Here is a 19,630-nt window from a genome sequence, read left to right on the forward strand (position 1 = left end):
CAGGATTCTTTTTTTTTTTTTTTTTTTTAAGATTTTATTTATTTATTTGAGAGAGAGAGAATGAGAGACAGAGAGCATGAGAGGGAGGAGGGTCAGAGGGAGAAGCAGACCCCCTGCCGAGCAGGAAGCCCGATGCGGGACTCGATCCAGGGACTCCAGGATCATGACCTGAGCCGAAGGCAGTCGCTTAACCCACTGAGCCACCCAGGCGCCCCTTTGCACAGGATTCTTCAGATGTCCCCCCAGTCAGTAAGAACAGAGCTAATGCCTATGGCATGGGGGCTCGCAGGCCTCTTCTGCAGCTTGGCAGATTGTGCCAATCTACCCCTGGTGGTGATTCTACCCCTGAGTTCAGAATATCTCCCTGCACACGTTACATAACGTCAGCCAGGAGTGGTGAAATATTTACATACAGCAAGTACACATTATTTTATTATTTAGTTCTCCTTTATGTTATAGTTAGGGCACATATTATAGGGGATATATTGGTAAAAGTTATGTGTCTAGTATGTTATATTATTAATGAATTTCATTTCAAAATAGAAAACAGGTGTTTCAAGCCAATCAGAAAAAAGGGGGGGAGGGGCACCTGGTGGCTCAGTCAGTTAAGTGTCTGACTCTTGATTTCGGCTCAGGTTATGATCTCGGTCGTGAGATTGAGCTCCGTGTCAGACTCCACACTCAGCAGGGAGTCTGCCCAAGACTCTGTCTCCCTCTCTCTCTGCCTGTTCCCCACTGCTCTTTCTCTCTCTCAAATAAATAAATAAATCTAAAAAAAGAAAAAGAAAAAGGAGGTTGTTGAGTTTGAGAGTTGCGAACTACTGAGTAAAGCCATCAGGCTCCCCCGGGTTTTGTCCTTTATCCTTATTTTAAAGTGAAATCTTTTGGCTGTTATAAATTAAAGGTACAGCTGGCCTTGTCTCTGTGGCAGAAATGAAAGCATCAGTAATTTATGTTCAGTTTTTGTAGAGAGGGTATCATATCAGAATAGTGTGTATTGTATTTCATTGATTCAGGTGGCTCTTGTTTCACCTAAGAATTTTCACTGTGGCAGAGGGTTCTTATCTTGTACCTCATTTTTCATTCTTTCAGTAGACTTTGTGCAGTGTCAGCATTGGGATATGATTGAAATTTCTGGTGATGCAATCTGAAATATACTAATAATGGTCTCTTCCATCAATAGAATTATTTTTCTCCTATTGAATTGGGTTTTTGGTGTTAATACCATTCATGGCTCCCCTAGAGATGCCCCTGGTGATAAATCTCTGCTGTAGATCAGTATCGTGATAACATTTTGATATCATCAGCACACCTATAATAAATGAAGAATCAAATTTTGAGTTACATGAATATTTACTAAATGTATTTTTATTTTGCATGGAAGTTCCCTTTGCTTGTACTAAATTTATTACTTTCTTTCCAGAAATGTCTAATGCAAAAGAAAGAAAACATGCTAAGAAAATGAGAAACCAGCCCACTAATGTGACTTTATCTTCTGGCTTTGTGGCCGATAGGAGCACAAAGTACCATAATGGAGGTGGGAGACCTTTCCAAGCTCAAAAACAAGGTAAGAGACACACAGTACTCTCGCCATTCTGTTTGGATCAAAATGCTTTTGTCAGCTCTTTTTTTTTTTTTTAAGATTTTCACTTTATTAGAGAGCGCGTGCACATGAGCGTGAGCACATGCATGAGCAGGGGGAGGGGCAGAGGGAGAGGGAGAAGCAGACTTCCCACTGAGCAGGGAGCCCAGCTTGGGGCTCAATCCCAGGACCCCGAGATCATGACCTGAGCTGAAGGCAGACGCTTAACTGACTGAGCCACCGAGGCGCCCCTTGTCAGCTCTTTTTGATTGTTATTATTTAAATAGTAAATGGCCTGCATTAAAAACAGATACAGTTGACCCTCATTATTCACACATTTTGTATTTGCAAATTCATCTAGTTGCTAAGTTGATTTGTAACCCCCAAATTAATACTCATGGTACTTTGGTGGTCATTCGTGGACTTGCAAAGAGAGGGAAAATTTTGAGTCACCCCATGTGGACGTTCTTAGCTGAGGTTCCCAGCTGCCTTCTTGCTTCTGCTTTCTTACAGATATGACCAGAGTGGGTAGACTGTAGCGAGACTGCACAGCAGAACACAGGGAGCTCCCTCTCTGGGTGGGGATTGAGTTCTGGTTGTGGGCAGCCTCAGGCAAATCACTTAGCACTTCTGAATCTCTTTTTTCCTTTGTAAATAAAGGAAACAGAATGTACCAGGATGAGTTGTTTTTATGATGTGAGATTGCAATTGATGTGATACGTGTGTGTGTATATATATATATATATATATATATATTTCCTCCAGGAACAGTGTTTCATTATTTGCTAATTCAGTGTTCTTTGTGACTTTATAGTGCATAACTACTGGGAATAAGAATTGGCTGTATGTATCTTAGAGTGGGTATATTATATCTCTACCTTAACACAATTACTATTAAATTACACTATTTTAGGGACGCCTGGGTGGTTCAGTTGTTTGGTTAAGCGTCTGCCTTTGGCTCAGGTCATTATCCCAGGGTCCTGGGATCGAGCCCCGCATCGGGCTCCCTGCTCAGTGGGGAGCCTGCTTCTCCCTCTGCCTGCCGCTCCCCCTGCTTGTGCTCTCTCTCTCTCTCTCTGATAAATAAATAAGTAAATAAATAAATAAGTAAATAAATAAATAAAATCTTAAAAAAAAAATTACACTATTTTATTTCCTAAAAGAAGGACAGTGTGTTTATTGTATCCGCATTTAACTTGTGTGCTGATTATAGAACCTTACAGGGTGATATGAAGGTAATAGTTGTTCATTGGGTAGCAATAGAAAATGCCAGTTTGGGAAGACAGCAATCAGGTGACTAAGGACTTTTGGGGGACACTTTAAAGAAGAGTGTGCATTGAGTCTGATTAAGTAAGTTTTAGACTCATCTTCATAAGATTTAGATTCGGGTCCAGCAGTTGATGCCTACTATGCCATGTAATAAGCCTTCGCACATACTACCTCATTTAAACCTCCCAGTGACAAACTTTATAACATGTTTCATGGTTTACAGGGGCTTAATAATTAACACTATGATGGAAATAAGCTGGAACACCATAAAATTCTCTACTGATCTCTCCCTCCATTTGCAGACAGATTTGATGTTGTCTTAAAGTAAGTGGTTTCAACGCCAAGACATGGGTATAGAGACTTTGCTTTTTTTTTTTTTTTAAGATTTTATTTATTTGACAGAGACACAGCGAGAGAGAGAGAGAGAGAGAGAGAGAGAGAGGGAACACATGTGGGGGAGTGGGAGAGGGAGAAGCAGGCTTCCCACCTGAACAGGGAGCCCGATGCGGGGCTCGATCCCAGGACCCTGGGATCATGACCTGAGCCAAAGGAAGACGCTTAACGACTGAGCCACCCAGGCGCTCCTAGAGACTTTGCTTTTATTTCTTTACTTTAGCACAGGCTCCCAACTTGAGTGTGCCAGAGATTTAGGATAAAAGACTGAATATACAAAATCATGTAAATTGTAGCATTTAAGGGAGCTTAGATTTAAAATCTGTACGATTTGGAGAAAAGGTCCTTTATATCAGTTATATGCAAGGTTAATTTGTCAGGCTGGCAAGATTAGCCATTGTGCTGCCTGCTAGCAACAACACCTTGGGCAAGGTAATTCACCTCCCCATCTGAGATTCCCTTAGGGAAGATAGTAATAGCCACCTTACAGGGTGGTTGTAGGATTAAAAACATGATTAGCGTTGCCACCCAGCAAGTGGTGTTCTCCACTGTAATCCAGATCCTGGTAAGGCTGACATACTTCATTTTGTTTTCTTTTTGAAAATAAACTAGAGCCTTTTTCTGGAACTTCACGACAGCGGCAAACCAAAATGACCCACCATTCCCCGGTCGATCCTGATGTGAAGGAACAGTCTTCCTCCAAAATAATGTTTAAAAAGAAGGGAGGGTGGAAGGCAGGTCCCGAGGGCACGTCTCAGGAGATTCCCAAGTATATAACTGGTAGGTGTTTGTGAAGAAGTGAAGTTTGATTATATGATGAGCTCTCTGTTTCTAACACAGCCAGATTTCCAGTGCTCTCTGTCTTGGCCCTGCCTCCACGTCTCTCTCCTCTCCTCCTTCCACGTTGGGCCCTTCTCACCTCCAGCCTGGACTTTGGCTGTAGCTTCCTTGAACCTGATTGCTCTCCCCTCTTCCGTTTCTTTTTTCCGTTCTTCATCTTCTTATAAGTCCATATCTGTGAACTGTTCCTTTTTGTCCTAAAATCTTCTTTGCCCTTCCCTCACCCCTTTTTTAAATATAAAATGCCATCTATAGTCCTCAGCACGCATTCTCCAAAGATGAAACCAAATTTAACGCACTCCGAGGGTAACTAAGACCTTTAAATACCTGTCTCCAGGCCCCTTCAGACCTTGTCTCCAGTCACCCCTGCTATCCCATAACCCTATATTCTTTAGGTGTGCTTTCTAATCTCTGTGCCTTCTGTTTACTTCCAAAAAAATTCTGTTTTTCTATAAGGAAAACTAGTAATAGTTATGGCTACATATTTGGAAAAAGCAGAAAATGTTTAAAAAAACCCTTGAAGTTGCAACCGTTGTTAAAACCTTGCTTTTTCTTTGTTTTCTTGTGTGATTATTGCACTTAAAAATGGTTGAGATTATATTGCACGTCGGCCTCCGCTTTAAGAAATTCTCTGTATACTTGCTTTTCAAACTTTTTATCTGATTAGAAAAGTAACACTGAATCTTTGTAGAAAAGAAGTTGAAACAGAATAGTTTCATAATCTGATAATACAGAAATAACCACCCTTGGTATTAATCTAATTGGGGGTTCAGGTGGTGGGTGAGTTGTAAGCTCATGTACTTCAAATCTCTCTTCCTTCTGAGATCTACCAGAAGTATGGATTCAAGACTTGTCTTTAATGATGGTGCTGTTTTGTCGGCAGCTTCTACTTTTGCTCAAGCCCGAGCTGCTGAAATCAGTGCTATGTTGAAAGCAGTGACCCAGAAGTCTTCTAATTCGCTGGTTTTCCAGACCCTGCCCCGGCACATGAGACGGAGAGCCATGAGCCACAATGTCAAACGCCTTCCCAGGCGGTTGCGGGAGATTGCCCAAAAAGAGGTATGAGTTTCACTTATTGTAAATGTTTAAGTTAGTAGTTTGTAAAAGAAATTGAGACGTGTTAACCTAATAGAATTAAGATGAAAACCAGAAGCAACATGCTCATTTTGCATATTTTTTTGGTTTAATCATGATTCCCCCCCCCAACCCCCCTTGCTGTCTAATTAGCAGGCAGTTGGATATTACACATAGTGTTTGGAAGCCCTTTCTTTTTTTTTTTTCTACTTTTTTTTTAAATTAGTTTCAGGTTGGAAGCCCTTTCTTTTAATGGCATTCAATAGTTGACGGTCCCGTGCCAGATTTATTTATTTACTTATTTATTTTTAAAGATTTTATTTATTTATTTGACAGAGAGAGACACAGCGAGAGAGGGAACACAAGCAGGGGGAGTGGGAGAGGGAGAAGCAGGCTTCCCACGGAGCAGGAAACCTGATGCGGGACTCAATCCCAGGACTCTGGGATCATGACCTGAGCCCAAGGCAGATGCTTAACAACTGAGCCACCCAGGCGCCCCTGGTCCCCTGCCAGATTTACTCTCTTTTTTTTTTTTTTTAATTTTTTATTGTTATGTTAATCACCATACATTACATCATTAGTTTTTGATGTCGTGTTCCATGATTCATTGTTTGTGCATAATACCCAGTGCTCCATGCAGAACGTGCCCTCTTTAATACTCATCACCAGGCTAACCCATCCTCCCACTCCCCTCCCCTCTAGAACCCTCAGTTTGTTTTTCAGAGCCCGTAGTCTCTCATAGTTCGTCTCCCCCTCTGATTTCCCCCCCTTCATTCTTCCCCTCCTGCTATCTTCTTCTTCTTCTTTTTTTTCTTAACATATATTGCATTATTTGTTTCAGAGGTACAGATCTGTGATTCAACAGTCTTGCACAATGCACAGCGCTCACCATAGCACATACCCTCCCCAGTGTCTATCACCCAGTCACCCCATCCCTCCCACCCCACCCCCACTCCAGCAACCCTCAGTTCATTTCCTGAAGTTAAGAATTCCTCGTATCAGTGAGGTCATATCATACATGTCTTTCTCTGATTGACTTATTTCGCTCAGCATAACCCCTGCCAGATTTAAAATGCAATCCTGACCTTACCACATAAGCGATTTTAATTCTGCATTTTGGGGGTGTGGCCAGCTCGAAGTTGGAAGGTTAAGAAAAAAAAGCAGCATCAGTGCCTGGTGTTTGCCTTTTGACTTTTTCAACGTTGAAGACTTGAAACTTGGATTTAATTTTTGTTCAAGTCTAGTTGTTTTTGGCTCCACCAGAATCCTTGGCGTGGGCGTTGTCAGATTGTCTAAGCTCCCCGTGTCTTTGCTCATTGACCCAGAAGTTCTCCAGGAGGTGCCTGCAGTGTACTGCTACGTACTGGGCGGGGTTAGGATTCATCAGCATAGAGTGTGTCCTTAGCGGCCCACGGACTGAGGGGGAGGAGTTTTTGTTTTTGTCTTTGTTTTGTTTTTTTCCCCCACAAAAGTTTTGCTCAGCTATGAAGGAGATTAAGAGTGAAAACCGAACAGGAATGTTGTGCTTTCTAGATGTAACGTAAGGTTTGTTTCCCAGTGATCAGTTTGGCATTTGTCTCTCAGGACCTAACCAACATGAGATGTGTAGGTTTTCCTCGCTTTATATTTTTCATCCTATGTTTTGCATTTAGTTCTAATCTCAGAGGTTAGAAAACAACAATAAAACCAGTAACAAAAAAGCTAGCGTCTGATTTATTTTCTTGCTCTCTAATATGAATAGCGACAGTAAGCTTGTGTTACTGTGTGGAGCCTTTTATAAATATTCTAATCCTCATAGTCCACAAAGCTTGCCCAGTTAATAAGTGATAGGACTGTGCTTCCTCTCTAAGTTTGCCCATCTCTGAAATCTTCACTCTGTTGCCTCCCCTTCTGCTCTTTCTTTGGAAACATAATCAAGTTAAAAAAAATAAGCATACCGGGGTGCCTGGGTGGCTCAGTTGGTTAAGCGTCTGCCTTCAGCTCAGGTCATGATCTCCAGGTCCTGGGATCAGGCACCGTGTCGGATTCCCTGCTTGGCCGGGAGTCTGTTTCCCCCTCTTCCTCTGCCCCACCCCCTGCTTTGCTCTCTCTGTCTCTCTCTCAAATAAATAAATAAAATCTTTTAAAAAAAAATGAAGCATATTAATGGAATCCACTTAATCTAAAGTTAGTTGTTCGAATTCCTCACATGTAACTTTGTTTTGAGATAGTTACAAACTAGGATCTGCCTCTCTCCTTGAAACCACAGGCTGAGAAAGCAGTACATCAGAAAAAAGAACATTCAAAGAATAAATGCCATAAAGCTCGAAGATGTCACAAAAAACGGGTGCTAGAATTTAACCGTAGACAAAAGAAGAACATATGGTTAGAAACTCACATCTGGCATGCCAAGCGGTTTCACATGGTCAAGAAGTGGGGCTACTGTCTCGGGGAGAGGCCGACGGTGAAGAGCCACAGAGCCTGCTACCGAGCCATGACAAACTGTTGCCTCCTTCAGGTATGCTCTTCCAACTGGTTTTCTTTTTCTTTTTGTTGAGACAAAATGGAAGTGATGTCTAGGCTCAGCCCTAAGGGGTAAGACAATGGGGGAGTCGGGGAGGCAGAGGAAGTCAGGTAAGAGGGAAGAATGGTATGATAAAGACGAAGAGAGTGAGATCGAGGATAACATGAAGGTGAGGTTAGTTCGGGAAAAGTAAGTAAGAACTAGGTCCTGCAGGGTTTTGGTGGTCATGTTCGAGATTTCTTTGGCATTGATTCATTTAGAAGTCGTTCATCTACAACAAATATTTGTGTGCCCTTATAGCTATGTTCAAAATGCTGTTCTAGATGCTTATGATTCAGTGGGATGCTAGGAAGTTTGTTTTAAATTTTTTGAGAGGACAGTTTGTTTTAGAGCCTGGTAATAGTGTTTATCTTGTCCCTCTCCCCTCCCCCAGTTGCTAAGTCAACTGCTTTCTCTCTTCCAGTACATACTTAGAAATTTGATCTTTGCACGGGGTCTGTCTGGATGGCAGGATGACCTTGGCCAGATTTTTTTTTTTTTAACTTTTTTATCTGAGTATAGTTGGCACATAATGTTAATGTTAGTCACGGGTGTACAACATAGTGATTCAACTTCTGTGTTATGCTGTGCTCACCACAGCATAGCTACCATGTGTCACCACACAGTGCTATTACAGTATCATTGACTGTATTCCTTATGCTGTGCCTTTTATCCCCATGACCTGTTCATTCCTTAACTGGAAGCCTTGGCCACGTTTTGAAAGCCATTGATACTAAGATTGTCTGATATCAAGATCTGGAGAGCAATTGTAGCAGAATAATCAATATAAGAACCTTTAAAAAAAATTGTGGTAAAATATACATAACATCAAATTTTACCACTTTAATTATCTTTTTTTTATGATTTTATTTTTAAGTAATCTCTACACCCAGCGTGGGGCTTGAACTTAAAACCCTGAGATCAAGAGTTGCATGCTCTATGGAGTGAGCTAGCCAGGCACCCCCTTTAATTATTTTGAAGTGCACAGTTCTGTGGCATTAACTGTAGTCACGTTGTTGTGTAACTATGATCACCGTCCATCTCCAGACCTTTTTCATCTTCCCAAACTGAAACTCCCCCCATTAAACAATAACTCCCCATTGCCCACCCTCTTGCTTCCAGCAGCCACCATTCTATTTTCTGTCTCTAGGAATTTGATCATTCTAGATGCCTCATATAAGTAGAATCACACAATATTTATCCTTTTGAGACTGGCTTATTTCACTTAACATAATGTCTTCAAGGTTCAGCCATGTTGTATCGTGTGTTGGAATTCCCTCATTTTTGACGCTGAATAGTAGTACTCCATTGTGTGTGATACCGCATCTGGTTTATCTGTTTATCCAACAATGGACATTTGGGTTGCTTCCAGCAAACTCTGACTGAGCCAGCCAGGTGTACCCACAGATTTTCTTTATGAAAAGGACACCATAACTTAACATTTTAAATGAAAATTCATTTTGATTTTGCTTTCAATTGGTTTAAGAACATTTGCTAATGTCCTAGGAATAGACAGGCTTCAGATTTTGACTTATGAAATGATAGCTTTAGCAGTGTGGTCTGTGTCGTGGACCTGTAGAAGTTTTTCTGATGTGGCTTTTGGCTGCTCACAGTTTTCCCCCATGTCACTTCCTAAGTATTTAATTATGTCTCTCCCTCTGTGCAGGATTTATCCTACTACTGTTGTTTGGAGTTGAAGGGCAAAGAGGAAGAAATACTGAAGGCACTTTCTCCGATGTGTAGCGTAGATGCAGGTAAACCTGTTTCAAAGCTGAGCGCTATTTTAGTCTTTGCATATTTATTCATGTCATGAGCAAGTAAGCATTTTGGAATTCAAACATATCTCAAAATGTGTGAGACAGTTCTTGTTCCCAGGGAGTGTGTTAATGTTAGGGAAGGTAGGGTGGTTTCAAATCATTTCTAACATTGTCAGGTGTAAAGTGAGAGAGCCATTGTTCTGGTGGAGTGAGTTCAGTCGGGCAGAAACTCAAACCTCATTAAATCATTCATTCACTGTTGATTGAGAACTTACTGTGTACCAGGCTTTGATCTGTGCAGTGATCAAAACCAACACCTCATCCCTCATGGAGATAGACAACAAGTAACAGTAGGGCGATCGGGAGACGACACTGCCATCTCAGCACTGGAGATCATGGCATTTTGTCTTTGTTTATGTCAGGACTGACTTTCGCGGCAGTTCACTGCCTGTCTGGGAAGCGCCAAGGTAGCGTCCTGCTTTATCGGGCAAACAAATACCCTCGAGAGATGTTGGGGCCTGTCACATTTATTTGGAAGTGTGAGAGGACCCCCGGTCACACTTCTGAGAGCAGGCAGTTGTGGATCTGGCTTCATCCAACGCTTAAACAGGTATAATCCTTGAGATTATTTCCTAGAGACTCTGTTACTGCATTCTTAATTACCATTGAAATCAATGCTTTGGAAATTTAAATAGTATGAGAGTTGGGCTGATAGCTTGGTATTTGAACATAGGGAAGAATGTTATGTGAATATGAAATGAAGCAAATCTTGACCTTTCACTTTTTAGTAAGCCATAGTGAAAGTAGAGATGAAAACCCACCATATTATGCAGTGGCTTGAAATGCTGCATTTGGTCTAATGCTCCTATGAGACCTGAATTCACTGGTATCTAGGTGCTTGTCAGAGCCTCTTTGATGATGAGAAGCTATTTCGAGTAATTCTGATGATTTTTAATCTCTCTTATTCATTTATTTATTTATTTTTTGGTCTATTCACTGCTTTTTTATGGTAGGCTGTAAATTTTCTCTTTAATCTCATTTTCAAAAAAACGCTAATTGTTCAGAGTAGTTGTGTTGTTTTCATTAATCTTCGTAAACGGAGTTTTTTTTTTAAGATTTTATTTTATTTATTTATTTAAGTTGTTTTTTTTTTTTAATTTGTCAGAGAGAGGGAGAGAGAAAGCATAAGCAGAGGGAGCAGCAGGTAGAGGGAGAAGCAGGCTCCCTGCTGAGCAAGGAGCCTGATGCGAGACTCAATCCCAGGACCCTGGGATCATGACCTGAGCCAAAGGCAGATGCTTAACTGACTGAGCCACCCAGGCCGCCCCTGACACTTAGGAGTTTTTTTGTTTCAAATGCCGTGCACTGTTTAGAAGCGCCAGAAAGCTTTTTGATAATCATGAATTTCATTTAATTTGGAGATAAAGATGTAAATTTTTTAAAGGGAGTAAAAAATAACATGGACTAAACCGCCTGAAGTGTTTCAATATTTCCTTAGGATATTTTAGAGGAACTCAAAGCAGCATGCCAGTGTGTGGAACCCATCAAATCAGCCGTCTGCATCCCCAGCCTCCTGCCGACAACATCCGAAGAAAAAAGCCAAACTGTACTGCCTGATGAAAAAATTGGCAAGAAAAGAAAACGGAAAGATGATGGAGGAAATGCTAAACCCGTTAAAAAAGTCATCGGTGACGGAACTAGAGATCCATGTCAACCATCTTCTTGGATCTCTCCAGCCACAGGCATTATAATCAGGTACAGGCTGAATTTGCTCTGAACCTGCTGAACAGTTTTAGTGAAGACTTGCTCTGTTTTCACCAGTGGCTCAGACACTGTATATGATGGAAGTTTCCATCTGAAGACCTTTTCTCTCTTTCAGTGACTTGACGATGGAGATGAACAGGCTCCGGTTGATCGGTCCACTTTCCCACTCCATCCTGACTGAGGCACTAAAAGCTGCTTCTGTCCAGACCGTAAGAGTCAGTGTGACTGTGGTGCTTTATTCCATTCGTGTCCTTCTTAGCAAATTTGTGAAACCTAACATACTTCGGTAGCATTTGGGACCATGGTCTATAAATGTTTATTTCTCTACCTCTGCTTATTATCAAATATGTCATCATCTTTCACTTCTAGGAGCACAGATCTCAGCGAATCTAATAAGTAAACTGACTTGTTCTTATTTAAATGCAGACTACCCTTGTAGTTTGTGAGTTTTGTGTTTTGTGGGTAACAGAGCCTTTAAAATTACTGAAAGTGTGTGCTGTTTTTTGTTTGTTTGTACTTGTTTGGTGCATATTTTCTGGGGCTAGTTTTTTTTTTTTTTTTTAGTTTCATTTAAATTCATTAACATATAGTCTATTATTAGTTTCAGAGGTAGAGTTCGGTTGTATATAACACCCAGTGCTCATTACATCACGTGCCCTCCTTAATGCCCATCACCCACTTACCCCAAGCCCCCACTCTCCTCCCCTCCAGCAACCCTCAGTTTGTTTCCTATGGTTAAGAGTCTCTTACAGTTTGTCTCCCTCTCTGATTTTGTCTTGTTTTATTTTTCCCTCCCTTCCCCTGTGATCCTCTGTTTTGTTTCTTAAATTCCGCATATGAGTGAAATCATATGGTATTTGTTTTTCTCTGACTGACTGATTTCAGTTAACATAATACACTCTAGTTCTATCCACATCGTTACAAGTGCCAAGATTTCTTTTTTTTGGTGGCTGAGTAATATTCCATTGTATATATATACTACATCGTCTTTATTCATCTGTCGATGGACATCTGGGCTCTTTCCATAGTTTGGCTATTGTGGACATTGCTGTTATAAACATTGGGGTGCAGGCGCCCCTTTGGATCACTATGTTTGCATCCTTTGGATAAATAACTAGTAGAGCAATTGCTGGGTCGTAGGGTAACTCTATTTTTAACTTTCTGGGGAACCTCCATACTGTTTTCCAGAGTGGCTGCACCAGCTTGCATTCCCTCCAGCAGTGTACGAGGTTCTCTGGGGCTAGTTTTAAGGGTCTGTGATCCCTAAAAGCTTAAGAGCAATGTGTCTGGTGCAGCACTGTCCAACTTTCTGCAAGGATGATGTTCTTCTGTGGCGCCGAGTCGGTAGCCATTAGCCACACGTAGCTCTTGCACACTTGAAATGTGGCTAGGGTGACTGAGGAACTGAATTTGTACCTTCATTTAATTTTAATTAACTAGAAATTAAATAGAAATAGCTCTCTGTGGCCATTGGCTACCAAGTTGACCACACAGGTCTAGAGAGGAGCGACGAGGTTAGGAATCAGACACTCCGGGTTCAGATTCGGTTTGTTTCCCAGTGTTAGTGCAACTAACCCTTCCGTGCTGGTGCCTCTCACAGATTTGACGGTCAAATAAGATGTTAGGTCGGAACAGATTTTGAGCTGTTAGAAGAAAGATACTTTAAAAATCAAAGGCTATTTCTGTCTCCCTCTCTGTTGCTTCCACACCGGCCTCAGCCACTGTGTCTCTTGCCTGCACACTGAAGCAGCTTCCTCACTTCCTCTGCTCTTCCTTCTTTTCACTCCATCCTCCACGCAGGAAACAGAATGATCTTTGAACAATTGATTCACATCATGTCATTTCCCCGATTAAAAGCTTTTGAATAGCTTCTTACTGTATTTGTGGTGAAACCCACAGCCCTTCACGTGACTGCATTCTCTTGTGCCTTCCTGCCTGTCTGGTCTGTCTCTCCACATCTGCTGCTCAGCCATGCTGGCCTCTCAGGTCCTAGAATATGTCAGGTCTCCGCTCCCTTAAAGCCTTCACACCTGCTTTTTCTCTACCTGGCTGAACTTTCTGCCCCCACCCCCTCTCTGCTTCGCTAAACCTTGCTTATTCTTCAGATTTCAGCCTCTATATCATTTCCCTCTGGAATCCCTTCCTGACCCTCAAGTTAAATGATATAAATTGTATTATATTTCATTGCATTTTGCATATTTCCTCAGTTTATATGTCTAGATTCGCTTGTGTACTTATGCGATGTTCATATTGAACTTGGTGACGGCAAGGACTCTGTCCCCAGTGTTTTTAGCTTGGCACAGAGTAGGGGCTGCACTCTAGCTAATCAGTTGCTCAGGGAGGATTTGAACCTAAGAAGTTTGGTTCCAGAGCCTGTACTTTAAACCAACAAGCTATACTACCTGAGTTTCTGTGAGGTAAATAGCCTGTATGTTAACAGGTTGCTTCTGTAGAATCAGTAGGAGCACATCCTCCTTCAGTGAACTTCAGTATGAATCATGGCTATAGGTTCTCTTTCTTGGTGTGCACCTGCTACTGAGGTGCTTTTTTTGTCTTTGTTTTGTTTTGTTTTAAGTCTTAAGTTTTTCATTCATTTAAATAATCTCTATACCCACCATGGGGCTCGAACTCATGACCCTGAGATCAAGAGTCGCACTCTCTTCCGAATGAGCCAGCCAGGCACCCCTGAGGTGCTTTTTGAAACCTTGCTCAATTCCTGGTTCTGTCTGGGAAAAATATAAGTAAAATATTTGTTTATCTTATTTGAAGTTTCTAGGAATAACATAATTGTAAGATATCCGTTTGCCGCAGATTGCTTCAAACAGCATAGGTTTGGTTTTTCATGGGCGGGGAAGGTGTTACCGCTTAAATTGGAATGCACTTGGCAGTAGTGGGAGAGGAGCGAGGAGCAGGCCTCTTGTCAGGAGTGTGCGGAGAGAAGAACGCAGGGACCTCTCTGAAAACCAGGGCTGTGGGTTTTAGTGTGTGAAATCTTGAGAGAAGTGTATGTCGTTGCCTCTAATTAGAAGAGTAGTTAGGCTGGTGTGAATTATTGTGTTAAATATGGTGGCAGTTGCCCACATCTGTCAACCATAACAAAATGATCAGGTCTGATTCATTATTTGTCTGGTGAATAGGAGTTGTTATTTTTCAGGAGGGAGAGGACACAGAGAAGGCGCCTCACCACTGGTGGACTGAAACCTGTAAGAATCCTGATAGCGTTTCCCTTCATCACAGACAAGAAGCCATTTTTGAGTTGTTGGGAGGTATTCAGAGGGAATACTGACTGGGTGGCTTGGGGAAGAAGGGCGGAGTGGGAAGTGGGCTAAAAGAGTGTTCTACAGTTGGGCTAACTACACGGAGCAGTGCTTTTTAACTTGTAACTCCTTGTCGTATTACGGCAAGAGAACACGGAAGAGAGGTGCCTGACTCAGTGCACGTAGGAAGCTCTATTTGAGTTTCTGTTAGCATTCCGAATAACTGGCATTCTGATATGATAGGTAAACACGTAGACCAGGTACTAAACTAAGGTCTATACTTAGTTGTACACAATTAAGCTTGTGTGTGAAGCTACTGTAGTTATCACTGATGGAAATATACATGTTCGTGTTGTAAAATAATCTATTATGTTAATGTTTTTGGTAAGAAACGTTACTGTTTACGAATGTTAATTTACTCTCTAGAAGTATTAATGGGACAGAAGAATATATGTTTTTTAATAGCCCAAGAAGAAATCTTTATTAAAAAATTTGAAGATACAAGCAAATATATATATATATTGTGAATGATGTAAAAGCTTGGTTTTTTGTTTTTGTTTTTGTTAAAGGAATAACATCACCAGCAGAAATTCCGGCCGGTACTATTTTGGGACTGACAGTTGGGGATCCTCGAATAAATTTGCCTCAAAAGAGGTCCAAAGTTTTGCCCAATCCAGAAAAATGCCAAGGTAAAGTTTCTAGAACACCCCTGGTTTTCCTTACCATTTTGAGTAGTTTAGTCCCATGAGAAGAGTTCTGACACCTCTGCATTAACTTCATTTGTAAAAAGTTAGGGTGATCTTTACCTGCCTCCCTTTCACGGTGATTATGACCAAAGGAGATGGTGTGTATGGAAGTATCTTTTAGCTAGGAGACATGTAGCCTGATCCTCATGTTCATTTTTTTCCCCTGAGTTCTTTTTTTTAGTATCTGGTAAAACCTGTCTTTCTGCAAACTGGGGTCTCTGAAAATGCCTGGCATTTCAGAATTTTAATTGTGAGGAAGGGATCTGCACCCGCAGTTGGTCTTGTGCTCATTGGAAGCCTCTGTCTGACCATACAGATGATCCAGGTTCGAATCCTGGCAAGGCCATCCCAGGTGCTGAAGGGTAAGATGTTTTGGTTTAGACTCAGTAGAGTGGCCTGTGGGAGGTTGTTGGGCGGGGGTGGCATCGGAAGGTGGGTAGGAGCCGGCTAAAATTTTAGTCTGATCTGGGATTTGCAACAGTGGTGATAATACCGCATTATATTTACTGTCATTTAAACACTATTAATTGGAAGAATCATTAAAATTACCTTCTGGATTTTGAGAGGAAAAATACAGGTATGTGTAGTAATAACTTCATTTTTTTTTTTTTTTTAACATCCACATGTAGTTAATAGCTTATTATTAGTCTGTCAGAACATTACATGAAAGGTGGATTGGAAGAGAAAGAGGAGTTTGAAGATCTGTAGGCAGGTTAGTTAATTATGGAGCTTCAGACATTACTCAATGAGTTGTTGCCTCTTTTCTTTTTTAATGGCATTTTTGGTGCAACCCTAAAAGTTGCAGTGTCGACTAAGCATTAAACGTTGACTGTCATAATTGCCTTAAAGCTGTAGTTTAAACTCCACTTACTTTCCCTCGCTGCTTCAAATCCTTTTTTGAAATGAGGCAGTTATGTATTAAATCCTTTTTAAGGCTTTTATCTTAATATGAATCAGTCCCGGGAAAATTAAAGTCTACCTTGAAACACATGATTTAATTTCTATAAAAGCCTACCATCTTGGTAGTCCTTGTGGTATTTTATTAAAACCTGTTTTAGGTAATTTCATTGAAGAAGTATTGGTACATGAGCTACATAAAGAAGTAAACTTTTTGAGGAGTTAGAATTATACCAGTATTCCTAACAAATGTAACATATCATCTAGGATGATAATTTAAAACTTAAGTTAGAAATATACTTTGATGAGCTGTGTCAGTTAATAAAAGATTAATCCTTGGAAGAATCTCAATGTCATGATGATCAAAAACTTAATTCTCTGATGTACTTCCAGTTTCTCTTTCTATATCTGAAGTCATCCTCTGCCTATTTTGACTTGGACAAAACAGACCAATTTTGGTGCTACTTAAACTGTAAAAAAGGGTTTGCCTGATTTGGAGAACAAACCATCTTATGTGTACTGGGAATGAGAGGATTCTGAAGAAAGGGAGTATACGACTGTGATATTGCGATATAATAAGAAATATGTATTTAGGTCACTGTGCAGCTGCCCCTTTCCTGGCATATAGCTCCTAAAATCCTTATAATTCCCTAAGTGATAACAGCCTTAAAGCCTGAAAAGCTAAAGGAGCATCTTTTCTTATTCATAAAAGCCCCCTTAGTCACAACTTTTCTGTTAATGAGGTGGAAAGTCTCTAGGGATGGTGGGTTGGTTACCGGGGGAATCAACCACACCAACCACAAGGTTAGAGGGTTGGAACTTCTCGGCCACTTCTACCCCTGCCCCACCCAGACCTGCTTCTGGGAGGGGGAACAGGGGCGAGAGCTTGAGTTTGATTGTCAACGGGCAATGATTTAATCAATCATGCCTACTTGATTATGCCTCTGTAAAAATCTTATACAGTTGGGGTTCAGAGAAGTTCCAGTTTGCTGAACACTTGGAGGTGTTGGGAGGATGGTGAGTCCGAAGAGGGCCAGGACCTCATTCCCTCATACCTTACCCTGTGCATCTCTTCCATCTGGCTCTTTCTGAGTTAAATCTTTTCATTTAAAAAAAAAAAGAAAAAACAGTAATGGAGTAAGTAAACTGTTTTCTTGAGTTCTGGGAGCCATTCTAGCAAATTACTGCATTTGAGGAGGGGATCATAGGTGAGACCAATTTCTAGCCATCTGCTCAGAAGTACAGGAGACCAGGGACTTCCAGCTGGCATCCAAAGAAGGGGCAGTCTTGTGGGACTGAGCCCTTAACCTGTGGGATCTGACACCCATCTCCAGGTAGGTTAGTGTCAGAATCGATGTGAATTGTAGGACACCCAGCTGGTGTTGCAGGACTGCTTGCCCTGGGGAAAATGGCTGCACATTTGAGTGTCAGAAGTATTGGGAGTAGAATAGCAAGACTGTAGAGAAGGAAGTAGTCTTTCAGTGAAGAACTTGAACTAAGGATGCATATTTTTAGATGCTTTGAAAAAGTTTACTTGATCATTTGACCCTTGATTTTGATTTGAATATTAATAATTTTTTTTTGCAAATCTTTTCAACTTAACAACAGCATTTCACTATGTAAGTAACTGGTTTTCCATGTGAGATTTTAAAATATAATTCCTGTTGTACTGTTATTTTAGGATGTATTCTCCTTAGCATCTGCTGATTTGCTCTGATAGATTATTTTAACTAGTCTTTGTCATCCAGTGATGAATTTACTTTAGAGAATGCTTTACATGTGCTCATGGGCTCTTTATATTCTTTCTCTTTATGTACTCTTTGATAGTGTGTACCCAAAACACAGGAAGAATCAATCAAGTTGCCTTTAGAGTGATAGGTGAAACCCTAGGCACCTTGAGAGCACTGAGCTGCGGTGACTTTGTGAAGTGTCCAATTATTGGTCATTTGTACCGACTTACCTGTTCGTGCTCTTGGGGAAAAAAGCCCTCATAGCTTCAGCTGGTCCCCTTTAACTGTTCTGCGTGTTTAATTTAAAATAGAGTGGATTTGAAGACTAACTTTGGTTTATTGGATTCCCAAATGAGGAAAACTTTAATTTCCTTTGCCTCCCTAAGGAAAACTTAAGAAAGTTGTAATTTAAAATTTGGCCATCTTCAAATACATTTAAGAAAGGAGAAAAAAAGCTATTTCCTTCAACCTTTAAGTTATTCTGCAGTTGTGTAGTTAATTAGAGGCCTTTGCCTCGGTGTGAAAGAAAATATGCTTTATTTGAGTCTTGGGCCAAGGATTTAGAATTACATTCAGAATCAATAGTCATTCTAGGCCCACTTAGGTACATGCTGACTCAGCTGGTAATATTCTTTTTTCCTCAGTACTAGACTCTTGACCTAAAAGGGCCTCTTCCCTTTGCCTTCAGACATACTCTATTCTCTTTTAAATAGACTTTATATTTTAGAACAGTTTTAGGTTCACAGCAAAGTTGAGTGGAAGGAATAGAAAGTTCCTCTGTTCCCCTGCCCTCACATATGCACAGCCTCCATGAAGCTGTGCTGAGACATCATTGTCACCCAAGGTCTATAGTTTCCATCAGGGTTCACTCTTGGCGTTTTATATTCTGTGGGATTTGACAAACTTATAACAACATGAAGCCATCGTCATAGTATCATAAAATAGTTTCACTGCTCTAAAAATCTGTGCTCTGCCTATTCCTCCCTCCCTCTCTCTCTCTTCCCCACCCCAAGCCATTGATCTTTTTACTGTCTTCATAGTCTTGTTTTCTAGAATGTCATCTCATTGGACTCATACAAAATGTAGCCTTTTCAGATTATCTTCTTTCACTATGTAATAAGCATTTAAGGCTTCTCCATGTCTTTTCATGGCTTGGTAGCTCATTTCTTTTTAACCCCGAATGATATTCCATTGTCTGGATGTCCTACTTACGTTGTTTCATCTATTTATTTATTATTATTTTTTAGAATATTTGAAGGTGAGGTGGTCTTTCTGTGCCTTTATATCCTCAGTATCAGCCCTGTCTTTTGTAGAGTCTCAGTTCTGTCACTCACATCGTTGGCAGCTCTCCACAGGAAAGCAATTGTGGGTGGACAGAGGCTGTTTGAAACGGAGCCTGTTGGCTCCTAGACAGGCTCTGGGAGCTTTCACAGAACACAGCCCTGGTACTCGAGATGCTGTGGGTTATTGTCTCTGTGAGGGACACCAGCGGCCTAGAAGCAGTTTCTGCTTTAAGTAGCTTTGATCTCAGATCTTTTCATCAATGTAATATTCTCTATCTTTGTTCTCCCCTAAAATCTGTCACCTTAAGGCCCAGTCGCTTCCAACTTATTTTTTTTCCAGCCATCAGACCCACGCAGGTATGTGCCTTTGAGTGTGACCTTTCAATGTAGGCAGTTTAGACGTTAGCCAAAACACATGAATCGTCTGACTTTCTTTTTTCTTTCTTTTAATTTTTCAGTCCAAAAAATAGAGTTGGAAGATTTTCCCCTCTCTGAT

The 19,630-nt window shown here is 40.9% G+C and overlaps 1 protein-coding gene across 1 annotated transcript in view; it reads left to right on the forward strand.

Annotated features, from left to right (window-relative positions):
* Nucleotides 1-1,425: 1,425 nt before the first annotated feature.
* The window catches only part of POP1 (POP1 homolog, ribonuclease P/MRP subunit), a 29,783-nt gene continuing 11,578 nt past the window's right edge, over nucleotides 1,426-19,630 (forward strand). The window contains exons 1-10 of the mRNA XM_021688266.1: nucleotides 1,426-1,567; nucleotides 3,857-4,024; nucleotides 4,968-5,143; nucleotides 7,407-7,655; nucleotides 9,367-9,454; nucleotides 9,880-10,067; nucleotides 10,956-11,212; nucleotides 11,337-11,430; nucleotides 14,376-14,487; nucleotides 15,048-15,167. Coding sequence (XP_021543941.1) covers nucleotides 1,426-1,567; nucleotides 3,857-4,024; nucleotides 4,968-5,143; nucleotides 7,407-7,655; nucleotides 9,367-9,454; nucleotides 9,880-10,067; nucleotides 10,956-11,212; nucleotides 11,337-11,430; nucleotides 14,376-14,487; nucleotides 15,048-15,167 — 1,594 coding nt within the window. The remainder of the gene's footprint in view (nucleotides 1,568-3,856; nucleotides 4,025-4,967; nucleotides 5,144-7,406; nucleotides 7,656-9,366; nucleotides 9,455-9,879; nucleotides 10,068-10,955; nucleotides 11,213-11,336; nucleotides 11,431-14,375; nucleotides 14,488-15,047; nucleotides 15,168-19,630) is intronic.

Source organism: Neomonachus schauinslandi, chromosome 4, assembly GCF_002201575.2.
Source record: "Neomonachus schauinslandi chromosome 4, ASM220157v2, whole genome shotgun sequence".
Lineage (NCBI taxonomy): Eukaryota > Metazoa > Chordata > Mammalia > Carnivora > Phocidae > Neomonachus > Neomonachus schauinslandi.